Source organism: Schistocerca nitens, chromosome 11 (genome assembly GCF_023898315.1).
Source record: "Schistocerca nitens isolate TAMUIC-IGC-003100 chromosome 11, iqSchNite1.1, whole genome shotgun sequence".
Lineage (NCBI taxonomy): Eukaryota > Metazoa > Arthropoda > Insecta > Orthoptera > Acrididae > Schistocerca > Schistocerca nitens.
The window spans coordinates 188,264,838-188,291,161 of NC_064624.1; the positions used below are offsets into that span (position 1 = coordinate 188,264,838).

General features: G+C 40.7%; 1 protein-coding gene across 5 annotated transcripts in view; it reads right to left on the reverse strand.

Annotated features, from left to right (window-relative positions):
- Positions 1 to 3,033: 3,033 nt before the first annotated feature.
- Positions 3,034 to 26,324, reverse strand: part of LOC126212830 (treacle protein-like) — a 225,546-nt gene continuing 202,255 nt past the window's right edge. For all 5 annotated transcript variants that reach the window (XM_049940246.1, XM_049940244.1, XM_049940245.1 and 2 more), the window contains one exon: positions 3,034 to 5,620. In XM_049940246.1, coding sequence (XP_049796203.1) covers positions 5,564 to 5,620 — 57 coding nt within the window. In that variant the 3' untranslated portion in view covers positions 3,034 to 5,563. The remainder of the gene's footprint in view (positions 5,621 to 26,324) is intronic.

Here is a 26,324-nt window from a genome sequence, read left to right on the forward strand (position 1 = left end):
CAGCACTCTGTGTCTGCTGGAACCACACTCAGGTCAGTTTGTTTACACTGTAGACCTATACTCCAGGGTGGCAATTTCTAATTGTGACATCATTGTGAGCCATAAGAGGAAACAGATTGCTTTATGCAGTAATGAAATTTTGGAAACAATCTGGAATTTCACGTGAAAACTATGTACCTACCAACTTTCGCCAGTCTCGCAATGAAAAATCACGTTGTTGCTATTTATAACAGCATCTGCTTTATTGATTCAAATGTACACATATGATTTGACCACCTAACAAATTAGAAATCTAACAGGAACAAGATTGGGTTGGGTGGTTTGGGGAAGGAGACCAGACAGCAAGGTCATCGCTCTCATCAGATTAGGGAAGGATGGGGAAGGAATTCGGCCGTGCCCTTTCAAAGGAACCATCGCGGCATTTGCCTGGAGCGATTTAGGGAAATCACAGAAAACCTAAATCAGGATGTCCGGACGCGGGATTGAACCGTCGTCCTCCCGAATGCGAGTCCAGTATCTAACCACTGCGCCACCTCGCTCGGTGGAACAAAATTGTCTCCCAGTTATTCCCTGCTGGCGTAATTACAATGAATGGCATTGTTTTGGATCAAATTTGCTTCGTCAGTCAGAGATAACATTCCAAACTGCACTGAATTTTTTTTTTTTTTTTTTTGTCTAGCTTATCAGCACCTGATATTTCATCACACATTTGACGCACACTATTTAATGTCTCATCTCTGTCACAAACCAATATCATTTCCAATAATTGAAAGGGTGACCGCAGAATTGTTACTATTCTGTGCAATTCTAGAGTTCCTACTTTCTCATCTGTGAGACAGAGACAACAATGATCCAATACTTATAGTTAATAGAGAATATGACAATTGCAGCTTACTGTCAAAAATACCAGTGACACTGGAAGCGGCGTTTTGTGCAGTTTCCATTTGCTGGACACGCAGCATGTCTACAGTAATTTAAATGTATGCACCTTTGTATCTTTCGGCCTTATAATACAATGACTTTTCAATTTGAGCACCCATAACAAAACAAACTGAACTGTTGGAAACTTTTCACCTTCCGTTTCTGTTGCACCTCCGAATGGCTCTAAAAATGTTACGAGTTCTTTTGTAGCGTTGTTGTCCCAAACAGTAAGTTTTTCAGGCACACCTCTCTCCAGAAGCAGTTCCATGGCTTTGTCATAGTGCCTTAGTATATGCTGTAGCATTCTAAACAAGCTGTTACACTTACTCTGCGTTTCTTTGATCTAGCTTGTCTATACTGAATTGAGGTCACCTGTTTTCTTCATGAAACAATTACTATCTTTAGCAGCATAAGTCATGAAATAAACTACTCCAAGCCCAATTATTAAGGAATCATCATGTAACATATGTTTCAGGACTACATTCAAAACATGTGTAATGCATGCATAATGCTGAAAGGATTGCAGTGCCTTGCATACATTAACACCTTCAACAGTGGCAAATGAAATCTTATTAAAATGGTGGGGATTTACTCCTAACAATTTGAATAACGTTTCCTCAATGTAGTTCTTAATAAATTCTACATACTTTTTTTGCTTCTCAGAAAAGTAATTTTGCCATATTTCACAGTGCCTAATCTCAATAAGCAAAGCCCACAGTACTAGATTGGTAACACATTTTCGGATATCTGTCGGACTATACACCCACTGTACATCCACACGCATTCATGCCTATGGCCTGAATAATGCTGGACATTATACGCACTCGTATTTCATCGGGTCGTCTTTCAGTATTTTGTACTACTATCATAGGAGGAGGCAAAATGTTGGAAATGTCTACATCTCTCAACTCTGAACCGAGATTTACAAGCTCCTGATATACAACTCAAGATCTTACACCTAATGTTAATGTATACGGACAAAGGTCGCTGGCACACATTTCTATGCACCTTTTTAATTATTGCAGCTTTCACTGAAACTGCCAATGCTTCAGAAATTACACTTTGTCGTAATCTGCAGGCAGGTGCCTTCAGATTTATGGTGTCAGAGATGTGAGACGGGAGAGCAGTGCACGTGCCGCAGGTGGCAGGTAGCTGACACCCTCGTCAGTCGCTGATGAAAATCTCTCCCTAACATTGTTACAGCTACCGTTTATTGCACTCGGCATATATTATTTTGAATGACGTTTCGCTTTCGCACTCTCCTCCATCTCGTGTTAGTGCTCTAGGGTCCTTCAGCATGCAGTTAGCTGCACTCGGACTGCTAATCAATTTGAGTGTGCGACGCTCGAACAAGCGTCAGGAAAGTTGAGTGCGAAGTGGCTGTATTCACATCTGACGAGTTAGGTGGAATTACGTGCTCTCAGCAATTTGAGCATGCTTAAATGTCAGATGCAGACCTGTATTCTACAATTATCAAGTATTAAAATGTAAATACTTCCAAACTTCAGTAGCACAGCACCATAGTTTCACAGCCTTGATTTTTGTTTTTCCAGACACATGATCTGCAGTCAGTTTGTGCTTTGCTACCATAAGTAAGAGGTATAAATTAAGTAGAATGTGTAAGTAGGAGGTTCAAGTAAGTAAGTATAAAGTAAGTAGAGTGTATGAAATGTACACTTCATGCGGGAGCCAGTAAGGGCCTAGCTGTGAACTTCAACATGTTTCATCATTCAAATACTATGTTGTAGTCGTGTAAAGTAATATTTTAGTCTTCCACAAGTGAGCTTTGTGAATTTTTTAAATAAGTGTAAGTTACTGGTATGTGTCAGACCATGATGTTCTAAGGTATCATCAAAAAGGGAACACTTCGTGTCAATAAAAATGACGAATTCAAAAATCATTTGCTGCAGTGTTGTGTACTTTAACAAATGTTCATCGAGTCCACTAATTGCACGAAGACAATCCAAGAAGAGTGGCTATAGGCCTTCCAAGGTGCAGTTCTAGGTCATACATTTACACACTTCTGAAGTTTCTTGTAGGGGTAACACTGTCATCTGGGATCGCCTACAATCAACCAATTAACCCATTCTTAATTTAAGAGGTAAATGATGGTTCTGCAAGCCAAGAAAACTTTATTAACACCTTGTATAATTACTACAGGTAAATACATAATGGAAACTTTAGATAATAAAAATAAAGAACACAACATTTTTTGTAATAAATCAGTGTGTACAGGGTGGTATCTACAGCTATTAGTTACTGGCAACATTCAAGATATAATTACAACAAACAGTGCTGACAATAATAGGTACTACATGCACACTCTAAGTCAACTCCTGATGAGACACTTGACGACAGCAGCCGAATCGACATAAATGTAAGTACGTCGAGTGGTACTGACTGTCTTCTGGTTAAAACCAACTTTAATGCACTCAATATGTCAATAAATAAGAGGATTTCGAACTATGTGCTAGTGACTGCTAATTCAGTGTATCACTTACAAGAGTTTTTAGACACGGACATACTAATCACAGTGTTATTTGACGAGTAAAGTTGGCAACAACCAGAAAGCAGTCAATATTGATCTACAGCATTCAATTTCTATCGATTCAGCCGCTTGCATCAGATGCTTTACTGAGAATGTGCATTAAGCAGTAATGAAATGTGTATATTAACATAAATACGTACATCAGAAAAATACATTACAATTCACATAGAACATTGACTACTATTGGAAGGAGAATACATACAACTATTGAGTGGTCTTTATTGCTTCTAAATAAAAGAAGGAAACAGAATGAAAAACATAATTGTGAGAATTCTGATTCGCATTCAATTATGGCATAAATCCCTCCAAAATGAGATCAAGAATGTCTCTCACCACGCCGTTCCCCTTTAATATTTATCACCTTACACTCAAAACTGGTGGTGAGAACAGAAGCAGGAAGAGTACAAATATACAAAGCCACTCCCAGGAAGCTACATGGCAGCAAACATCTACAGTTATGGAAAATTAATCTCAGACAAAAGACTGAAGTATTTGGGCCCCCTTAGTTAAGGCCACAGATAACAGAATTTCTCCACAGTGTCATAAATTTAGTCAAAATATTTACAGCCGTGCATCTGGTAACTACAAGACAAAACTTACGCAGAAAATTGCAATAGTAATGAAATTGTGCTAGTTTATAATTTACATTACTACTGCCACAAAGAACAGCATTGTGATCAATTGGGTGAAACAAAACCAATATATAATGTATGACTTTGAAAAAAGTACAATGCAGTTCTAATGCTAGCTACGTCAGAAGCTGCCTACAACTCAAGAACTTGCTCAAATTATGTCACATACTTTCAGAAACAACAGTACCTTAATACTATATTTTCTCTTACAAACATCAATGTAGCGTAAGGTGTAATGGCAAAATGGGGGAAGGCGTGTCTGATTTAGAGGAGACAAGGATCTGTTTATTTATGACAAGGGTATAATTATATTCATTCTCTAAATATTGATAGGGTAATACAACATCAAAGCTAATCAAATACTGGAGAAAAATGTTCATTTTACCACGAAGATAGAGAAATGGAAAAAGTACACTCACACAGAAACATCTGAAAGCAAGCATCTCACTATATAAATACTACACAATAATAATGAAAAGAAACAATCAGTTCTGCATTCTTCTTCTGATCAGTAACACAAATTGAGTACTTTTCACTTTCAGTCAACAAGGCAGGATGAGAGCAGACAATGCACAGACTTCCAAACGTCAGTCACAGATTAAATCATTCTGAGTAAATTTAACAAAAAAAAACTGTTCCTACACTTACAGGAAAACACGCACCATTTGCAACAATTAATGAGAAAAGAGTATTTCACACTTACAATTACAATGCCCAAACCTTCTTTCACAAAATATACAAACACAGAAAAAGAGTAACTCTCTCTCGGTGGGTTCTCGGGGAGGTGAAAACAGTAATCACAGTTCATTTCCCCGGTTCCACAGTATTAGCAATAACAGCAATACTAGAAAATAAAAGATTGTTCTCCGTCCTGCCAAAACTCGACTAATTTCTCCGTAACTTGTGACAACAGCTATGTGAAAACATACTATCAGCTTACTATATTAGTATATATGTCTTCTAATCCTAGTTACAACAAGCTACATTATGCCATTATCTTCTGTTAAAAAAAAAAAAGGACCATGCGAACAAGAACTATGGGTTAACTTCCAGTTGTAGAAGTAAGCAATGAGATCACAGGTATATGAGGAAGGGGATGGGAGAGGTATGGAATGATTACAGGATAACTCACTTTTGGTTGCACCTGACACGTTTGAGAAATAAGGATACAGTGGAGACAGAAGCGCATGCACAGGTATGCGAATGTGTACCCGCCACAAATAGACTCTTCCATTACATCCAATATGCAAGCTTCTTGACGGCACTACAAGATGGCAAATTGGCATACAAGAGTGTCAGATCACAGCTCAGCTGCTGCACACAAATCCTTTCAATAGTCATTGCCAATTTCTTGAGTACCTACACAGAATTCATGACATTCAAAATAAATAAATCATTCTGCAACAGTCCAACACTGTATCTTCTGTGGCGTGGAGAATGTACTGCACACAATCCAGTGTTCTTAGGAAATCTCTACTTCGTCAACAGCAACTGGTGGATTTGTAAGTGAATCTTCATCCTGCAACACACAGAAAATGTAACATAGTTTTCATTTTAACACCATTCTACAAGTGTGGCTCCTCTAGGAAGAAGAATGATATCTTTTATATTTAATACAGGTTGTTTTCTTCCATACCAACCATATTTGTTCCACAATCAAAAAGTTCCATCCTCCATTCATTCATTGGGTTCTTACAGACAGTCTCTCGTGTGTGTGTGTGTGTGTGTGTGGGGGGGGGGGGGGGGCGACACATGTACTCTGCTCTGTTTGCCAGTACCATCAATGACAGATGTGTTGATCACCACCATATGTGATTACCACAACCTGAAAAATCTGCGGCGGCGGCTTGGCCCTGTCTTACAGAGGAACAAGGTACTACACAAAGAGACTCAAGTGGCTGCAAATGCCTCGCCTTACAGAAACTGTGTTTTAAAAGAACCTGCTGAAATCAGAACAACAGATAATACCATTAACTGTGGTAATGCATACCAGCTAAGTATAACTTGGAATCCTGTTTTATCCGACGCGAAGAAACAATGGCATGTGAATCAGCCGGCTACGAGTATTAATTTTTAATGGTATGTCGTTTTTCGCCAGCTGGAGGCACGGCAGCTCTTCTTGCCCCAGGGGGCAGCAGCAACGTTTGAGTGCTTGCGCATTATCTCAGAGCGCGTGCTTTTGTATTTTACTGCCATTCCTGGTTCGAATCAGTTATCGGCGAGAGCAGCTTAGCTACTCTCACCTGATGATGCAGCCTATTGTACTGTGGAAATATTAGGTGCAGATGACAGATTGACCCAGCTGAAGACCCAACAAGAATTTGAAAAGGACTTCAGGACTGCAACTGTGCATGAAGTAATTAGGCAAACATTGAAGTTGTTCCCATATAAAGTGACAGCAGTGCACAAATTGAAACGTATGGAGGATGAAAAGCAATTCCATTGCTGAAAATGGTTTGCATCTTATGTTGAGAGGAATATGATTTATATTCTCAATGTCACCTTCTACACAGACGAGGCTCGGTTTCACGTCTCTGGTCATGTTAACATACGAGGTGCATTCAAGTTCTAAGGCCTCTGATTTTTTTTCTGATTAACTACTCACCCGAAATCGATCAAACTGGCGTTGCTTCCCGACGTAATCGCCCTGCAGACGTACACATTTTTCACAATGCTGACGCCATGATTCCATGGCAGCAGCGAAGGCTTCTTTAGGAGTCTGTTTTGACCACTGGAAAATCGCTGAGGCAATAGCAGCACGGCTGGTGAATGTGCGGCCACGGAGAGTGTCTTTCATTGTTGGAAAAAGCCAAAAGTCACTAGGAGCCAGGTCAGGTGAGTAGGGAGCATGAGGAATCGCTTCAAAGTTGTTATCACGAAGAAACTGTTGCGTAACGTTAGCTCGATGTGCGGGTGCATTGTCTCGGTGAAACAGCAACCACGCAGCCCTTCCCGGACGTTTTTGTTGCAGTGCAGGAGGGAATTTGTTCTTCAAAACATTTTCGTAGGATGCACCTGTTACCGTAGTGCCCTTTGGAACGCAGTGGTTAAGGATTACGCCCTCGCTGTCCCAGAACATGGACACCATCATTTTTTCAGCACTGGCGGTTACCCGAAATTTTTTTGGTGGCGGTGAATCTGTGTGCTTCCATTGAGCTGACTGGCGCTTTGTTTCTGGATTGAAAAATGGCATCCACCTCTCATCCATTGTCACAAGCGACGAAAAGAAAGTCCCATTCGTGCTGTCGTTGCGCGTCAACATTGCTCGGCAACGTGCCACACGGGCAGCGGTGTCGTCGTCCGTCAGCATTCGTGGCACCCACCTGGTTGACACTTTTCGCATTTTCAGGTTGTCATGCAGGATTGTGTGCACAGAACCCACAGAAATGCCAACTCTGGAGGCGATCTGTTCAACAGTCATTCGGCGATCCCACAAAACAATTCTCTCCACTTTCTCGATCATGTCGTCAGACCGGCTCGTGCGAGCCCGAGGTTGTTTCGGTTTGTTGACACATTCATTAAATTGTCGCATCCACGAATGCACTTTCGACACATCCATAACTCCATCAACACATGTCTCCTTCAACTGTCGATGAATTTCGATTCGTTGCACACCACGCAAATTCAGAAAACGAATGATTGCACGCTGTTCAAGTAAGGAAAACGTCGCCATTTTAAGTATTTAAAACAGTTCTCATTCTCGCCGCTGGCGGTAAAATTCCATGTGCCGTACGGTGCTTCCATCTCTGGGACGTACTGACAATGAACGCGGCCTCATTTTAAAACAATGCGCATCTTTCTATCTCTTTTCAGTCCAGAGAAAAAAAATCTGAGGCCTTAGAACTTGAATGCACCTCGTATAAAACACACGATTACAGTTCATGGAGAATCACTGTCCTGTGCTGAAAATGCCGCTGCGAGATCAGAAAATCGGAGTGTGGGTAGGAATATCATCACAGCACGTTATTGGATCTTTATTTTTTATTTATTTTTTTTTTTCAGAAATGGTGAACAGTGAATGTTGCTGTTTAATGATCCACCATTTCATTTGCCAACTAAAGGAAGATGAAATCAACTACTCACAGTTTCAAAAATACGGCGCACACAGCTAAGAAAACTGTGCACCTTCTGGAACAATTTTCTGGGGAACATTTCCTCTCAAAAGACTTTGCCAGACCTTACCCCACCAGATTTTTTTCTTTTGGGGAGCAGCAGGATCTATAATGTATCAGAATCACCTACGCATGCTGTGTGACTTAAAAACTGACATAACTGCGTGCATGAGAAGCACATCACAGTTGGATCTGCACAAAGTGTTCTGACTTGTATAGCCAACTCTGGACATCATTTCCAACATAAGTTGTAACTGGACAGCAACTTTCTGAACACTTTGTGTATAAGCTGTGAAGCAGGTATTTTGAAAATGCCACTCCTCCTGCTCTTACACTGCTCAGCTGTTTTCATTGCCCTAGGTGATTTAATACTAAGCAATTACAAAATTTTAACTGTATAATACAGTAGAGTCCCATTAATCTGAACAAATTGGGACCGGACCTTGTTCAGATAACCGATTGTTCGGATTAGCCGGAATTACGGTGACGAGTTTCTAGAATGAAGTATACCGAGCAGATAAGTAGTTACACCATGGTAACAAGTGTGGGAACAATGGCTCACCCTCACTCCCTGCCCTTGTTGTTGTACACTGATTAGACCTTTGTAGTGTCTGAGGTCAGTGCACTGCCAGTTGTCTCGAAAAGCACTCGATTATGTTAGTTACCAATTGCTGGCACGCATAACAGTTGTATTGTATTCATTCAGGTGTAGTGGTGTACGTATTTTCGTCACGAGTAAACGGAAACATACAATGTTAACTCTCTAAGAAAAACTGAATGCTTGAAGTGGATAGAAAATGGTGAGAATGTATCTAAACTGGTAATGGAACTGGGTGTTGATAAAGCAACCATTTGTGATTGGAAGAAGAAGAACCGAGTGAAGCTTGAACAGTCTGTGCAACGTCTTCCAGAAGAACACTCTAAATTCGGCAGACTTTGAAACAGTCCCAGTACGATAAAGTGGATGAAGCTCTTTTCCTTTGGTTTACGCAGGAAAGAGAAAGGGGAACTCCTTTGGGTGGAGCACTGGTTCAGGAGAAGGCTATTTACCTGAACAAGTTTATGAATGGCGATGAGTCTTTTAGTGCGAGTACGGGGTGTTTGGACAGATTCAAAAAAGGACATGTAATCCGTCAGCTAACATTTACTGGTGAGAAGCTTTCTTCTGGGCGTGATGCAGTGAAGGAATACTTAGGTGAGTTTGAAAAAATGATAGGAGAGGAAATGTATTCTCCCCAACAAATTTATAACACTGATGCGACTGGCCTTAATTTTAGGGTGTTGCCAACAAAAATCCTGGCATCAAAAGCAGAAGACCGTGCTCCCGGTTTTAAAATGTGCAAAGACCGTGTGACTTTATTAGCGTGCAGCAACGCTGCTGGTAATCACAAGTTGCCTTCACTGCTGATCGGCAAATCTGCTAGACCCAGAGCTTTTAAAAACTGCAACACGAAGTCTCTGACCGTATTTTATCGCAACCAGAAAAGAAGCACGGAGGGGTGGTAAGCTGTCCAAAGAATGGTTTCACGGCCAGTTTGTTCCCTCTGTTCGACGGTTTTCTAAGGAAAATCATTTGTCTCCCCACGTACTCCTTTTGATTGATAATGCACCATCTCACTCCAGCACTGAGGAATTATGTGACGGAGAAATTGTGGCGAAGTTTTAGCCGCCAAATGTTACACCACTTCTACAGCTGATGGACCAAACATTGAAACTTATTTACAGAAAACAATTTTTAAGAATGCTGATCCAAGATGATAGCATTCCTTTAGTGGGCAAAATAAAAAAGACCAATGTGAAGGATGCTGTCTATTGGGCCGCTGAGGCGTGGCAGAATATTTCAGGAAATACTCTGAGAAAATCGTGGAGAAAACTGTGGACATCTCTTGAATTTCAGGACAACCTAATTCAAAATGAAGAGGAAAATGTACTACAAATGATACAGACAATCCCTGGATGTGAAGAAGTTAGTGAAGGAGACGTAAATGAGTGGATGGCAGCGGATGGGGCATATGTGGAGAACGTTACTGATGCTGATTTAGTTGCTCCTGTGACTCGAGACCAGGAAGAAGTGGACTGCTATGACAGAAGTGACACCAGTGCGACAAAGGAGAGCTGCTGCCACACAGGGACACAGCAGAAGCCCTCAGCCTCACGCTACGTTATTTGGAGCAACAGCCCACTGCAACACCTGCTGATTTGATGTTTATAAGCCGATGGCGCAACTGTGCGTCATATAACAGACTGTCTTCATTACGCCAAAAAACAGTGACTGAGTTTTTGTCATCCAAAAAGTGGGGATCAAATGTTCGCTCTATTTTAGTAAGTTTGACAACTTTTCTTTCATTGTTATGCGTTGTTTAAACCTAATATTTTCTTGCCAATTTTTCTAATACCATGTTTACTACACTGTGTAAATTAAAATAGTGTGTATGTACAGCAGTTTACTGCACAGGTTTCCATACTTAGTCTAATATTTTTCATGTTCGGATTAACCGAACATTCGGATTACTGGGGGTTCGGATTAGCAGGACTCTGCTGTACTACAAATGCTAAAATACATTTAATATGAACAGTGCCATTCTGCCGTCTAATGAACAGAATACAAGCATACAGAATATGAGACCAACTGTGTGACTGGATTGAAGAGTTTTTAGCAGATAGAATACAGCCCATCATTCACAATGGAGAGAAATCTTCAGACACAAAAGTGAGTTCAGGTGCACCCCAAGGGAGTGTTATAGCACCACAAATTTTCACAATATATATAAAAGATACTGTTTTACAAAAAGGAAGTTGCAACTCTAGAATACTGATTTGAAATACTGCAAGACCTTGCGGAGAGTTGACACTCGGTATAGGGACTGCCGAGTACGATTACATGATCACAGAACAATCATTGGAAACAGTCCATAAAATATGTTGGAATAAGCGTGGCAATTGAAAGTGGGAAGACCACGTAAAACGTATCACTGGTGTGGCAGATGCCAGGCTGAGATTCACTGGAAGATTCCTCAGGAAGTGTGGCCCACCCGCAAAGGGGGCAGCTTACAAAGTTCTCGTTTGACCAGTGCTCGAATATCGCTCATCTGTCTGGGATCTGTACCAGACAGGATTGATAGAGGAAATAGATAATATCCAAAGAAGAGCAGCATATTTTGTTACGGGTTCATTTAGTAAAAGTAAAACTGTCACAGAGGTGCTCGGCCGACTCGAGTTGCAGGTATTGCAAGAGAGGCATTCTGCGCCAAGATGTGCTTCAGTGTTAAAGTTCTGAGAGTAAAAGTTCCTAGAAGAATCAACCAATATACTGCTTTCTCCTATGTATTTTATCACAAAAAGAGCGTGGAGGTAAAACTAGAGACATCGAGCCCCCACAGGAGCTTGTCAACCATTATTATTCAACAAACCATTCGTGACTGCAACAGGAAAGGGGGATATGATAATGGTAAAACAAAGATCTCACCATCACACACCATAAACTGGTTCGTGGAGTGTAGATGTAGATGTACTGTTAACCAGACCAAATCACAGAGTCCATTCGTTCCAGAACGCGAAATTTCAAGCTGAACCCTAGACCCCTAGGCACAGATGTGTAGTCTATATGCAAATTATTTCTACTACAGTAGTAACCCACCCTAAATTCACTCTTATTATTAACCATGAGTATCAGTAAGGAACAAAGATATCGGCACACAAAGGTTGGAACGTCACAAAAAAAAAAAAAAAAAAAGAGTGAATAATTGTACTTTGAGCTTATCGTTAGTTAGCTGGGTTTAGCATTCTCCATTTTTACAAATATGAAACAGTGGTTGCTGCACATTACTAATACCCAGAATTACTCCATTCAGCTAGGTAATTTTGCTATTCTTGTCGAACTACATGTTACGGGAGGATAAGCTTCATTTTTCAGATTCAGTTAACCCTCCAACCTCTGACTTTTCTGAACAAAATTCTGGACCAATTTTTTTCACTAATTATAATAGTTATAAGGATTGCATCCCCCCCCCCCCTCCCCAAGAACCATGGACCTCCCAGTTGGGGGGAGGCTTGCGTGTCTCAGCGATACAAATAGCTGTACCATAGGTGCAACCACAACGGAGGGGTATCTGTTGAGAGGCCACACAAACGTGTGGTTCCTGAAGAGGGGCAGCAGCCTTTTCAGTAGTTGCAGGGGCAACAGTCTGGATGATTGACTGATATGGCCTTGTAACACTAACCAAAACGGCTGGTATTGCAAACTGCCGAAAGCGAGGGGAAACTACGGCCGTAATTTTTCCCAACGGCTTGCAGCTTTACTGTATGGATAAATGATGATGGCATCCTCTTGGGTAAAATATTCCGGAACTAAAATAGCCCCCATTTGGATCTCCGGGCGGGGACTACTCAGGAGGACATTGTTATCAGGAGAAAGAAAACTGGTGTTCTACGGATCAGAGCATAGAATGTCAGATCCTTTAATCGGGCAGGTAGGTTACAAAATTTAAAAAGGGAAATAGGTAGGTTAAAGTAAGATATAGTGGGAATTAGTGAAGTTCGGTGGCAGGAGGAACAAGACTTTTGGTCAGGTGAATACAGGGTTATAAATACAAAATCAAATAGGGGTAATGCAGAAGTAGGTTTAATAATAAATTAAAAAAATAGGAGTTCGGGTAAGCTACTACAAACAGCATAGTGAACGCATTATTGTGGCCAAGATAGATACGAAGTCCACGCCTGTCACACTAGTACAAGTTCATATGCCAACTAGCTCTGCAGATGACGAAGAGATTGATGAAATGTATGATGAGATAAAAGAAATTATTCAGGTAGTGAAGGGAGACGAAAATTTAATAGTCATGGGTGAGTGGAACTCGTCAGTTGGAAAAGGGAGACAAGGAAACATAGAAGGTGAATATGGATTGGGGAGAAGGAATGAAAGAGGAAGCCGCCTGGTAGAATTTTGCACACAACATAACTTAATCATAGCTAGCACATGGTTCAATAATCATGAAAGAAGGTTGTATACATGGAAGAAGCCTGGAGATACTGGAAGGTATTAGATAGATTATATAATGGTAAGACAGAAATTCAGGAACCAGGTTTTAAATTGGAAGTCATTTCCAGGGGCAGATGTGGACTCTGACCACTACCTATTGGTTATGAACTGTAGATTAAAACTGAAGAAACTGCAAAAAGGTGGGAATTTAAGGAGATGGGACCTGGATAAACTGAAAGAATCAGAAGTTAAAGAGAGCTTCAGGGAGAGCATTAGGAAACAATTGACAAGAATGGGGGAAAGAAATACAGTAGAAGAAAAATGGTTAGCTTTGAGAGACGAAATAGTGAAGGTAGCAGAGGATCAAGCAGGTAAAAAGACGAAGGCTAATAGAAATCCTTGAATTTAATTGATGAAAGGAGAAAATACAAAAACGCAGTAAATGAAGCATGCAAAAAAGAATACAAACGTCTCAAAAATGAGATTGACAGGAAGTGAAAAATGACTAAGCAGGGATGGCTAGAGGACAAATGTAAGGATATAGAGGCGCATATCACTAGGGGTAAGTTAGATACTGCCTACAGGAAAATTAAAGAGACCTTTGGAGATAAGAGAACCACTTGTATGAACATCAAGAGCTCAGATGGAAACCCAGTTCTAAGCAAAGCAAAGAAGGGAAAGCAGAAAGGTGGAAGGAGTATATAGAGGGTCTATACAAGGGCCATGTACTTGAGGACAATATTATGGAAATGGAAGAGGATGTAGATGAAGATGAAATGGGAGATATGATACTGCATGAAGAGTTTGACAGAGCACTGAGAGACCTAAGCCGAAACAAGGCCCCGGGAGTAGACAACATTCCATTAAAATTACTGACGGCCTTTGGAGAGCCAGTCCTGGCAAAACTCTACCATCTGTGAGCAAGATGTATGAGACAGGAGAAATACCCTCAGACTTCAAGAAGAATATAATAATTCCAATCCAAAAGAAAGCAGGTGTTGACAGATGTGAAAATTACCGAACTATCAGTTTAATAAGCCACGGCTGAAAACTAATAACACGAATTCTTTACAGACGAATGGAAAAACTGGTAGAAGCCGACCCGGGGGAAGATCAATTTGGATTTCATGGAAATGTTGGAATACGTGAGGCAATACTGGCCCTTACGACTTACCTTAGAAGATAGAATAAGGAAAGGCAAACCTACGTTTCTAGCATTTGTAGACTTAGAGAAAGCTTTTGACAATGTTGACTGAAATACTGTCTCTCAAATTCTGAAGGTGGCACGAGTAAAATACAGGGAGGGAAAGGCTATTTACAATTTGTACAGAAACCAGATGGCAGTTATAAGAGTCGAGCGGTACGAAAGGGAAGCAGTGGTTGGGAAGGGAGTGAGACAGGGTTGTAGCCTATCCCCAATGTTATTCAATATGTTTATTGAGCAAGCAGTAAAGTAAACGAAAGAAACATTCGGAGTAGGTATTAAAATCCATGGAGAAGAAATAAAAACTTTGAAGTTCGCTGATGACATTTTAATTCTGTCAGAGACAGCAAAGGACCTGGAAGAGCAGCTGAACGGAATGTATAGTGTCTTGAAAGGAAGATATAAGATGACAATCAACAGAAGCAAAACGAGGAAAGCGTTTCTGAAGAAGAGAAATTTGTTAACATCGAGTATACATTAAAGTGTCAGGAAGTCGTTTCTGAAAGTATTTGTATGGAGTATAGCCATGTATGGAAGTGAAACGTGGACGATAAATTGTTTGGACAAGAAGAGAATAGAAGCTTTCGAAATGTGGTGCTACAGGAGAATGCTGAAGATTAGATGGGTAGATCACATAACTAATGAGGAGGTACTGAATAGGATTGGGGAGGGGAGGCGTTTGTGGCACAACTTGACCAGAAGAAGGGATCGGTTGGTAGGACATGTTCTGAGGCATCAAGGGATCACCAATTTAGTATTGGAGGGCAGCGTGGAGGGTAAAAATCGTAGGGGGAGACCAAGAGATGAATACACTAAGCAGATTCAGAAGGATGTAGGTTGCAGTAGGTACTGGGAGATGAAGACCACAGCAACAACAACGAGGATTGCATTGAAGGAATGTAACAAGAAAACCAAAAACTATATTTAGAAAGGATTTTTAATTGATGTTTGACATACACAATATGGGAAACGCAAGAACTGTTTTCAATGTTACAAACACAGTAAAAATTTATTGATAATTTTTCTGGGTGTTGGGAGCTGCATGGGCTGTTAGAACAGTAACTATTGTTGTGGCTTTTTGTGATTCAGCAGCAGAGAGATGTAAACTACTAGTGTTGGACCTAACAATAACACTGAACAAAGGTTGTCACCACATTATTATTATTATTATTATTATTATTATTATTTTGGCAAGTCTCGGTTTTGTGTATAGTGTCACAATGGACGTGTCTGGGTCTGGATTCTCTGAGAATGATTGTTACCTGACTGAATTTGTCACTGTTCTCTCTAAGTAGGGTTACAAACACAAGCTTGCAAAAATGGATATATTTTGCTTACGTTAGAAGGTATGCACTATGTGATCGTAAGTATCCGGACAGTCCCAGAACATAAGTCTTTCGTATTAGGTGCATCGTGCTGCAATCAACTGCCAGGTACTCCAATATCAGCGACCTCAGTAGTCATTAGACATTGTGAGAGAGCAGACTGGGGCACTCCGTGGCACTCACGGACTTTGAATGTGGTCAGTTGATTGGGTGTCACTTGTGTAATATGTCTGTATGTAAGATTTCCACACTCCTAAACATCCCTGGGTCCACTGTTTCCAATGTGATAGTGAAGTGGAAATGTGAAGGGACACGTACAGCACAAAAGCGTACAGGCCGACCTCATCTGTTGACTGACAGAGATTGCCGACAGTTGAAGAGGGTCCTAATGTGTAATAGTTCGACATCTATCCAGACCACCACGCATGAATTCCAAACTGTATAATGATCCACTGGAAGTACTACGACAGTTAGGTGGGAGGTGAGAGAACTTGAATTTCTTGATCAAGCACCTAGTCATAAGCCACAGATCACACCAGTAAATGCCAGATGACACGTCACTTGGTGTAAGGAGCGTAAACATTGGACAACTGAACAGTGGAAAAATGTTGTGTGGAGTGACAAATCATGGTACACAATGTGGCGATCCAACGGTAGGGTGTGGGTATGATGAATGCCCAGTGAACGTCATCTGCCAGCATGTGTAGTGCCAACAGTAAAATTCGGAGGCAGTGGTATAACGTTGTGGTCGTGTTTTTCATGGAGGGGGTTTACACACCTTGTTATTTTATATGGCACTATCACAGCACAGGCCTACATTGATGTTTCAAGCACCTTCTTGCTTCCCACTGTTGCAGAGCAATTCAGGGATTGCGACTATATCTTTCAACACGTTTGAGCTCCTGTTCATAATGCACGGCCTGTGGTGGAGTGGTTACATGACAATAACATCTCTGTAATGGAGTAACCTGTACACAGTCCTGATCTGAATCTTATAGAACACATTTGTGATGTTTTGGAACGCCAACTTCATGCCAGGCCTCACCAACCGACATCGATACCTCTTCTCAGTGCAGCACTCCGTGAAGAATGGGCTGCCATTCCCCAAGAAGCCTGCCAGCACCAGATTGAACATATTGCTGCGAGAATGGAAGCTGTCATCAAGGCTGAGGGTGGGCCAGCACCATATTGAATTCCAGCTTTACTGATGGAGGGCGCCACAAACTTGTAAATCATTTTTCGCTAGGTGTCCAGATACTTTTGATCACATAGTGTATGTGTAAGTATGAGGGTGAGACTCAAGAAAATAGAAAATGTGACTCCTGATGTTCCATAGCAACAGAAAAAAAAGTAATTTCCAATGCTGCTGCGCAAAAGAAAAATATCTGAAACTTCCTGGACAATTAAAACTGTGTCTCCGCAATATCCTTTCTTCCTGGAGTGCTAGTTCTGCAAGTTTTGCAGGAGAGCTTCTGTGAAGTTTGGAAGGTAGGAGACGAGGTAGTGGTGGAAGTAAAGCTGTAAGGATGGGTCGTGAGTTGTGCTTGGGTAGTTCAGTGGTGGTAGAGCACTTGCCCCGCGAAAGGCAAAGGTCCCGAGTTCGAGTCTCGGTCCAGCACACAGTTTTAATCTGCCAGGAAGTTTTATATCAGTGCACATACTGCTACAGAGTGAAAATTACATTCTGGAGAAAAATACCTGATGGGAAGACAATGACTTCCAATGTCTAAATAGCCGAAAAAGAAATGTTGGTCAGAGATTTTGTTTTTGTAATCAGATCCTCGTTGAGGGTGCTTCACCTTTATTCTGCAGGCAGTGTACTTCTCTTGCACTGAACTCGAGTTTGTTCTCATAAAAAGTGTAGTTAAAAAAAATTACAGTATCACGTGGTTGAATGCCAGTAATGCAACATATTACTGATTGATATGTCAATCTCTGAAATTATTTGAAGCAAAATGTGTCATGAACCAATGTCTGAAGGCACAGAAGTCTCCTTCTTATTGGTATATTTTCAGTGAATGTAAGCCATATAAACTTACAGTTAGGATGTTCCATTTCTGAAGCTGTGTGGACATAAAATATTCTCGAGGCATCAGGTGCACCACACCATTATTGCATTGCAATTATAGTCCTCCACAGAGGATGAAATAATGGTCAACTGTGGCTCAAAGAGTACTATCTCCAATTTTTTTAAAATGACATAATGAATGTAACATCACAATACAATGTGACACAGAATAAAGTTTCCCAATTGAGTTTACAATTTTCAACAATAAATTCTGAGATTTAAATGAATGCAGTTCAGAAATTTTTGGTGACTTCTAATATTACAAAGTGAAAACTTAAACAGCCGTGTATGTAAAATTAAGGACGCAAGAAATTTTACAAGAAAGCTGTAACCTATTATGTCTTGTAACACCCCAACGAACCCCAAAACCCAGTTAGGAAAGACCATCATGATGTAAAGTAGGGAAAAGTTATCCTGACACGTACAACTTTGCCGATGATATAACACCAGAAAGTCTTGATAAACACCAACATTAAGCATTACAGAGTGTGTTTTGGTAGAAAGCAAGAAGAAAGAAAGGACATCTTTAGTTATTTGCCAAACATCTAAGTAATAATTGTAAATTAATACCATGAAAGTTAAGTCCAAAGAAATGCCGGTCAGAGATAACTTTTATGTGGAAGAGAGTTGTAAACACAACAAAGAAATACAAAGCGTCTACAATACTCATTCACGGAAAAAGCAAGTCACTTGCTAATTATCGCACTATCAAGTCATACGAGAGCAGCTCTTGTCATAGTTGAGCGAACGGAGTGTGACGAGATTGTTTTACTTTCAAGAGTCATTGTTGCGTGACGTAGGCACACGGATTTTGTGAGCTGATATTCAGACTAGAGGCTTGATCCGAGATAGTATGCTGACTGCGTGAACCGAGTTGTTGGACTTTATTCATGGAAGTAGGCAATATTGGAGACTACATTCATATAAGTGAACTTATAGAAAGGAATGGACAAAGTTTCAAAAGACCATAATACACGTTTAGTCTCGAGTAGGAGACATTGACACGAATACATGAAGAAGAAACAGTTACGCTGAGGGTTAAAGCTGTCGTAATTGTCACAATACTTGAAACTAACAGAACTGCCAGTGCTAATTAACCGTGTGGCGTGATGTTTGTAAATCATTTAGCAAAAAGGAACAATAAAATTGTTCATCAAAAGTAGAATTCAACGTGTCGCCTCCATCATTCTATGAATGTTTGGTAATTGCTCATCAAAAATTAATGAACAATGACTATTTAACTGGGAAGTAAATTCGTGGACTGTTAGTTGTGACAAGGAAGGTTTGGACATACATAATATTACGACGCAAGATAATGAAGACATTGTTAAAGAGTATCTGTGGATCTCACGTCATACAGAGCGAACAATTTTACTTAGCAATGAACAAACAACAACCAATACGATCTGCAATTGAACTTTTTCCTCGCTTTTGGTGATGTGGGCGATGTGCATGAGGGAAGATTCATCAATTACTGCACTAAAGTGTTAACCTGGCACATAATAATTCAACTTCAAACCATAAGAGACAATCAGAATGCGTAGTTCACATTAATAAGGGAACTGCGCAGACTCGCAATCAAACTAAAATCATTACGCGAGGAACGATTTCTTAAGAGCTTTTTCAGATCTCTTCTCTCGTTAACAGACAGAGACATCCACCATCGCGCAATGCGTCTCGACTCCACCGACCAAGCTGTAGCAGCAACAGCTCCACGGCGCCGACAACACCGGCACACAGCGGAGACGGGACGTCACAGTCTCCGACACACCAGCTTCTTGAACTGGACTGGACACGTGTGAAACGAGGACATTTACTACAGGAAAAAATTTACCATTTGCTCGAGTTACTTGAGGGGACATTTTTTACGCAATATTTGGTGCATACGTTCTGTCAGGCCTTCAGGCTGCTGCCTATTTTCATATCGAAATACAAGGGGGCAATCAAAAAGTTACCATTCGAGGGCACCGTTGCAGCCCGACTCCGATGCAGGTATATAAGCAGCGACATGTAGACAAGGTGTTTATAGTTGCATTTGTGCCTATCTGATGCGAATGTTGTAAGTGCAGACAATGTTGTTACTAAATGCGTCCAAACAAGACCAAAGTGCCGTTATTATTTTCTCGGTTGCCGAAGGGCAAACTCCAGTAGACATCCGTCACAGCACGAAGAACGTGTACGGGGCAGCACGTCTGTCCAAAACCACCACTGTGAAACGGTGCCCTAAGAGGCGCCGCTGGTTTACGGTAACGCATTCCCACCTATTGCGACGCAGAAGTTACGCCAACTCGTATGCAAGACACTCGAGCACCCACCTTATACTCCTGATCTCTCCCCCGAGGGATTGTCACACCTCAGATCCCTCAAATAAGGCCTCAGAGGAATGACGATTCCCGTCAGACGAGGATGAGGATGTGCGGCAGGCAGTTTCAGACTTCTTCGTGCTGCAGGACACTGTGTTTTACTAAACAATGTCAGTGGGAGGATCTCTTCAGTACTCGTGGCAATTTTCCTCTATTGCCGTACCGATTCTGGACCGTATGGCCGTCAGAAAGATACTTTTTAATCACCCCTCATACGTACGCACGCACTGCCAGATTTCTGAACTTCGTGATCAGGGGTACTACATTTTGTATAAGTCAAGTTCCAATACATAAATAGTGGACAAACACTTATTTAATGATACAGAGTAAGCACACAGCCTTTCACTGATTGCAAAAATTTATTTCTAACAAGGGAAACTCCCCAGTGCACCCCCTCAGATTTAGTGGTAAGATGGCCCTGTGGGTAGCCCGTCATAAACTGAACACAGATCAAGCATAAAACAGGAAGAAGGTGTGCTGAACTGTGGAAAAAGAAGCAAAATAGAAACAGTGAATTGTCCAAGAAGAAGTAGTGCAATAAGGAACAGCCTCAAACAGCAACGCCGCTGTGGGTAAGTGAATATGCTGTTAGACAGCTAAACGGCAGAGCTGTGTTCAAAACTCCCTCCTGCCATTTAACCCCATCCCCCTTTCCTCACGCACACACACGAAATTATGAACTGTTTGTCCAGTCACTGAATGGTTTGTTCTCTTTCTGTTGTCTTGTCGAAGTTGTCATATTATACATTGGTTATAGAATGTGACTCGTGTGGTAAGAATATGTTACCGTCGCAATTAACTACGACAAATAGTGAGAGCAGGCGAGATACCGTATAGACGTCTCACAGAAATGAAAACGACAAAAGAATTCGAGAGTGAAGACTTCCGAAACAGAACACAACTTCAAAAACATTAAAAACATACGTTTTGACAAAGCACAGAGAAACTGTGGCAGCTTCTTGTCAAACTATTATGTTTTCATTATTTCCTTGGAGTGATCACATTCACACAAACACCTATGCCAGGCAAGGAGGCATATCTCACTCACTTACCACTCATACAAATTAGGTGCGTCAGTAAGAGATTCCTACAATATGACAGATGTACCGTCACTAATTCTGTGTATGACACCTCAGACATATTTTCTGGTTGAGGATTCTGTTGACTTGGCACCTTGCCATCAAGTATTTGCAGTTCCCATTTGAAAGCCCCATTTCCTTTTGGCTGCTAACAGACCAACCGATCCCTTCTTCTAGTCAAGGATAAAGTGCGCAATTGGTACACGTCACGTAACAACAGTAGAAATGCAGCGTGCTGTTCGCCAGAGATGTGGCGATCCCATCAGTGTGGCAATTAGTGAGGGTTAAATGTAATTTATCTCATTTTCTTGCCACTGTCATTTTGTGACAGATGTATATGGGAGGAAATACTATGCTCTCAAAATTTCAGTAGTGAAACACTCTCAGAGTGACTGTTACAGGGTTTTTTTGAGTAACTCCGTAACCCTCTAGTGCCGACTTAACAATCCGATCACGAAATGTGCTGCTCCTTATCAGATCTTCTCTATCTCTCTTACATTACTTCAAAGTGGTTCCCACTTGGGACTGATGAGCAGTACTCGAGATTCAATCTTACGAGTGTTTTGTAAGACACTTCTTTTGTCAATAAATTATATTTCCTAAGTATTCTCCCAGTGAATCTCACCGTGCATCCTACAGTTATTTCTATGTGGTCATTGCACTTTATTTCAACCCAAACAGTTACTCCCAGATATTTCACTACTGTTTCTGTTGCCAGTGATTTTTCACCTATTTAAGTGCCATGTGTTACATTTATTTGTTCCAGGTTAACTGCTGGCGGTCCCTGTACCCATCATCGATCCTCCACAGGTGCTCCTCCATTTTCTTACGGTCCTCTCGTGTTGTAATCTTTCTACAGACAACAGTATGCTCTGAAGAAAGCCTTTATAAGACCATTATCCACGAGGTCAATCACATATTAAATATAATCGAGGTGGCATATGGGGATCGCTTACAGCTAGCAGCTGTGTTGCCAGCTTCCAAAGGCAAACCACAAATAGCTGGAGCCGAGACAAGAGCTGTGACAACAGTGAGCTGTTGCGATAGAGATGTTTACAAAATTGCATTGTGTGATTGGCTGTAGTAGCCGCACAAAGCTGTCACGCCCAGCCCTCTACATCTGATAGGTATCTGCTTACACCTTCTCGATTATACCACCCCCTCCTCGTTCATCAACTTTACTGCTTTACCAACCTTTAGTATTAACAATACTTGTCTCCGAACATGTTTATTTTTAAAAGACGAAAGGCAAATTATATTTAGTTTTTTTAGGTGTGTCACCATTGCTTTGTGTATCGTAACTGCCACTAATAATAATAATAATACAAATATTAAAGAAAAACTAAAAGAAAAATATAGACAAAGTCTAACAAAAATACTGAAAACAGAACTGACAGCAAGAAACAAGACAAAAGCTATAAATACTTATGCTATACCAATATTGACCTACTCATTTAGAGTAGTGAAATGGAGTAACACAGACCTAGAAGCACTCAATACACTTACACGATCACAATGCCACAAATATAGAATACATCACATACATTCAGCAACAGAAAGATTCACATTAAGCAGAAAGGAAGGAGGAAGGGGATTTATCGACATAAAAAACCTACATTATGGACAGGTAGACAATTTAAGAAAATTCTTTCTAGAACGAGCAGAAACTAGCAAAATACACAAAGCAATCACTCATATAAATACATCGGCTACACCACTGCAATTTCATAACCACTTCTACAACCTTTTGATCACATAACATCAACAGATACGAAGAAAGTAAATTGGAAAAAGAAAACACTACATGGCAAGCACCCGTATCATCTAACACAGCCACACATCGATCAAGATGCATCCAACACATGGCTAAGAAAAGGCAATATATACAGCGAGACGGAAGGATTCATGATTGCCATACAGCATCAAACAATAAACACCAGATATTACAGCAAGCATATTATTAAAGATCCCAATATTACAACAGATAAATGCAGACTTTGCAAACAACAAATAGAAACAGTAGATCACGTCACAAGCGAATGTACAATACTAGCAAATGCAGAATATCCCAGAAGACATGACAATGTAGCAAAAATAATACATCAACAACTTGCCATACAACATAAACTAATAAAACAATACGTTCCCACATACAAGTATGCACCACAAAATGTACTGGAGAATGATGAATACAAATTATACTGGAACAGAACCATTATAACAGATAAAACAACACCACATAACAAACCTGACATCATACTCACCAATAAAAAGAAGAAATTAACACAACTAATCGAAATATCCATACCCAATACAACAAATATACAGAAGAAAACAGGAGAAAAAATTGAAAAATACATCCAACTGACTGAGGAAGTCAAGGACATGTGGCATCAGGACTAAGATGACATTATACCAATTATACTATCAACTACAGGAGTCATACCACACAATATCCACCAGTACATCAATGCAATACAGCTACACCCAAACTTATATATACAACTACAGAAATCTGTAATTATTGATACATGTTCAATTACGCGAAAGTTCCTAAATGCAATGTAACATATACCGTACAGTTAAAAGGAAGTCAGGCTTGATCATGGTCCACGTCACTTTCCATTTTTGACCAGACATAACGCCTGAGAAAAGAAAAATAATAATAATAATTTAACGCACAATTAGGCAAAGAGAAGAAATACCGGAAAATCACCGGAATCCATACAGCTCACAAGAGAAGTAACAAGAATGGGGAAAGATTGATAAGCTTTTGCGAAAATTTTGGCCTCGTAATTATGTCATATATACCCGTGGTCTAGGGGTAGCGTCTTTGATTCATAATCAGAACATCTTCGGTCCCGGGTTCGATCCCCGCCACTGCCTAAATTCTGATAAATAATCAGCATTGGCGGCCGAAGACTTCCGGCATAAGAAGTCAGCCTCATTCTGCCAACGGCCTTGTCAAAGAGAGCGGAGGAGCGGACAGAGGTTCAGGGCACTCTCTTGTCCTAGGGGTGGGAAATTGCCCCTAAAGGCGGAAGAATCAGCAATGATCAACGACATGAGGATGCAGAAGGCAATGGAAACCACTGCATTAAAGATACGTAACGTGTATCCACAGGACATGTGGCCTGTAATTAAAGAAGTGTCATGATGATCTCTCCATTGGCAAAAGATTCCGGAATAGTCCCCCATTCGGATCTCCGGGAGGGGACTGCCAAGGGGGAGGTTACCACGAGAAAAAGATTGAATAATCAACGAAAGGATAACGTTTTAAGAGTCGGGGCGTGGAATGTCAGAAGCTTGAATGTGATAGGGAAACCAGAAAATCTGAAAAGGGAAATGCAAAGGCTCAATCTAGATATAGTAGGGGTCAGTGAAGTGAAGTGGAAGGAAGACAAGGATTTCTGGTCAGATGAGTATCGGGTAATATCAACAGCAGCAGAAAATGGTATAACAGGTGTAGGATTCGTTATGAATAGGAAGGTAGGGCAGAGGGTGTGTTACTGTGAACAGTTCAGTGACCGGGTTGTTCTAATCAGAATCGACAGCAGACCAACACCGACAATGATAGTTCAGGTATACATGCCGACGTCGCAAGCTGAAGATGATCAGATAGAAAAAGTGTATGAGGATATTGAAAGGGTAATGCAGTATGTAAAGGGGGACGAAAATCTAATAGTCATGGGCGACTGGAATGCAGTTGTAGGGGAAGGAGTAGAAGAAAAGGTTACAGGAGAATATCGGCTTGGGACAAGGAATGAAAGAGGAGAAAGACTAATTGAGTTCTGTAACAAGTTTCAGCTAGTAATAGCAAATACCCTGTTCAAGAATCACAAGGGGAGGAGGTATACTTGGAAAAGGCCGGGAGATAAGGGGAGATTTCAATTAGATTACATCATGGTCAGACAGAGATTCCGAAATCAGATACTGGATTGTAAGGCGTACCCAGGAGCAGATATAGACTCAGATCACAATATAGTAGTGATGAAGAGTAGGCTGAAGTTCAAGACATTAGTCTGGAAGAATCAATACGCAAAGAAGTGGGATACGGAAGTACTAAGGAATGACGAGATACGTTTGAAGTTCTCTAACGCTATATATACAGCAATAAGGAATAGCGCAGTAGACAGTACAGCAGAAGAGGAATGGACATCTCTAAAAACGGCCATCACAGAAGTTGTGAAGGAAAACATAGGTACAAAGAAGGTAGCTGCGAAGAAACCATGGGTAACAGAAGAAATACTTCAGTTGATTGATGAAACGAGGAAGTACAAACATGTTCCGGGAAAATCAGGAATACAGAAATACAAGTCGCTGATGAATGAAATAAATAGGAAGTGCAGGGAAGCTAAGATGAAATGGCTGCAGGAAAAATGTGAAGACATCGAAAAAGGTATGATTGTCGGAAGGACAGACTCAGCATACAGGAAAGTCAAAACAACCTTTGGTGACATTAAAAGCAACGGTGGTAACATTAAGAGTGCAACGGGAATTCCACTGTTAAATGCAGAGGAGAGAGCAGATAGGTGGAAAGAATACATTGAAAGCCTCTATGAGGGTGAAGATTTGTCTGATGTGATAGAAGAAGAAACAGGAGTCGATTTAGAAGAGATAGGGGATCCAGTATTAGAATCGGAATTTAAAAGAGCTTTGGAGGACTTACAGTCAAATAAGGCAGAAGGGATAGATAACATTCCATCAGAATTTCTAAAATCATTGGGGGAAGTGGCAACAAAACGACTATTCACGTTGGTGTGTAGAATATATGAGTCTGGTGATATACCATCTGACTTTCGGAAAAGCATCATCCACACAATTCTGAAGACGGCAAGAGCTGACAAGTGCGAGAATTATCACACAATCAGCTTAACAGCTCATGCATCGAAACTGCTTACAAGAATAATATACAGAAGAATGGAAAAGAAAACTGAGAATGCGCTAGGTGACGATCAGTTTGGCTTTAGGAAAAGTAAAGGGACGAGAGACGCAATTCTGACATTACGGCTAACAATGGAAGCAAGGCTAAAGAAAAATCAAGACACTTTCATAGGATTTGTCGACCTGGAAAAAGCGTTCGACAATATAAAA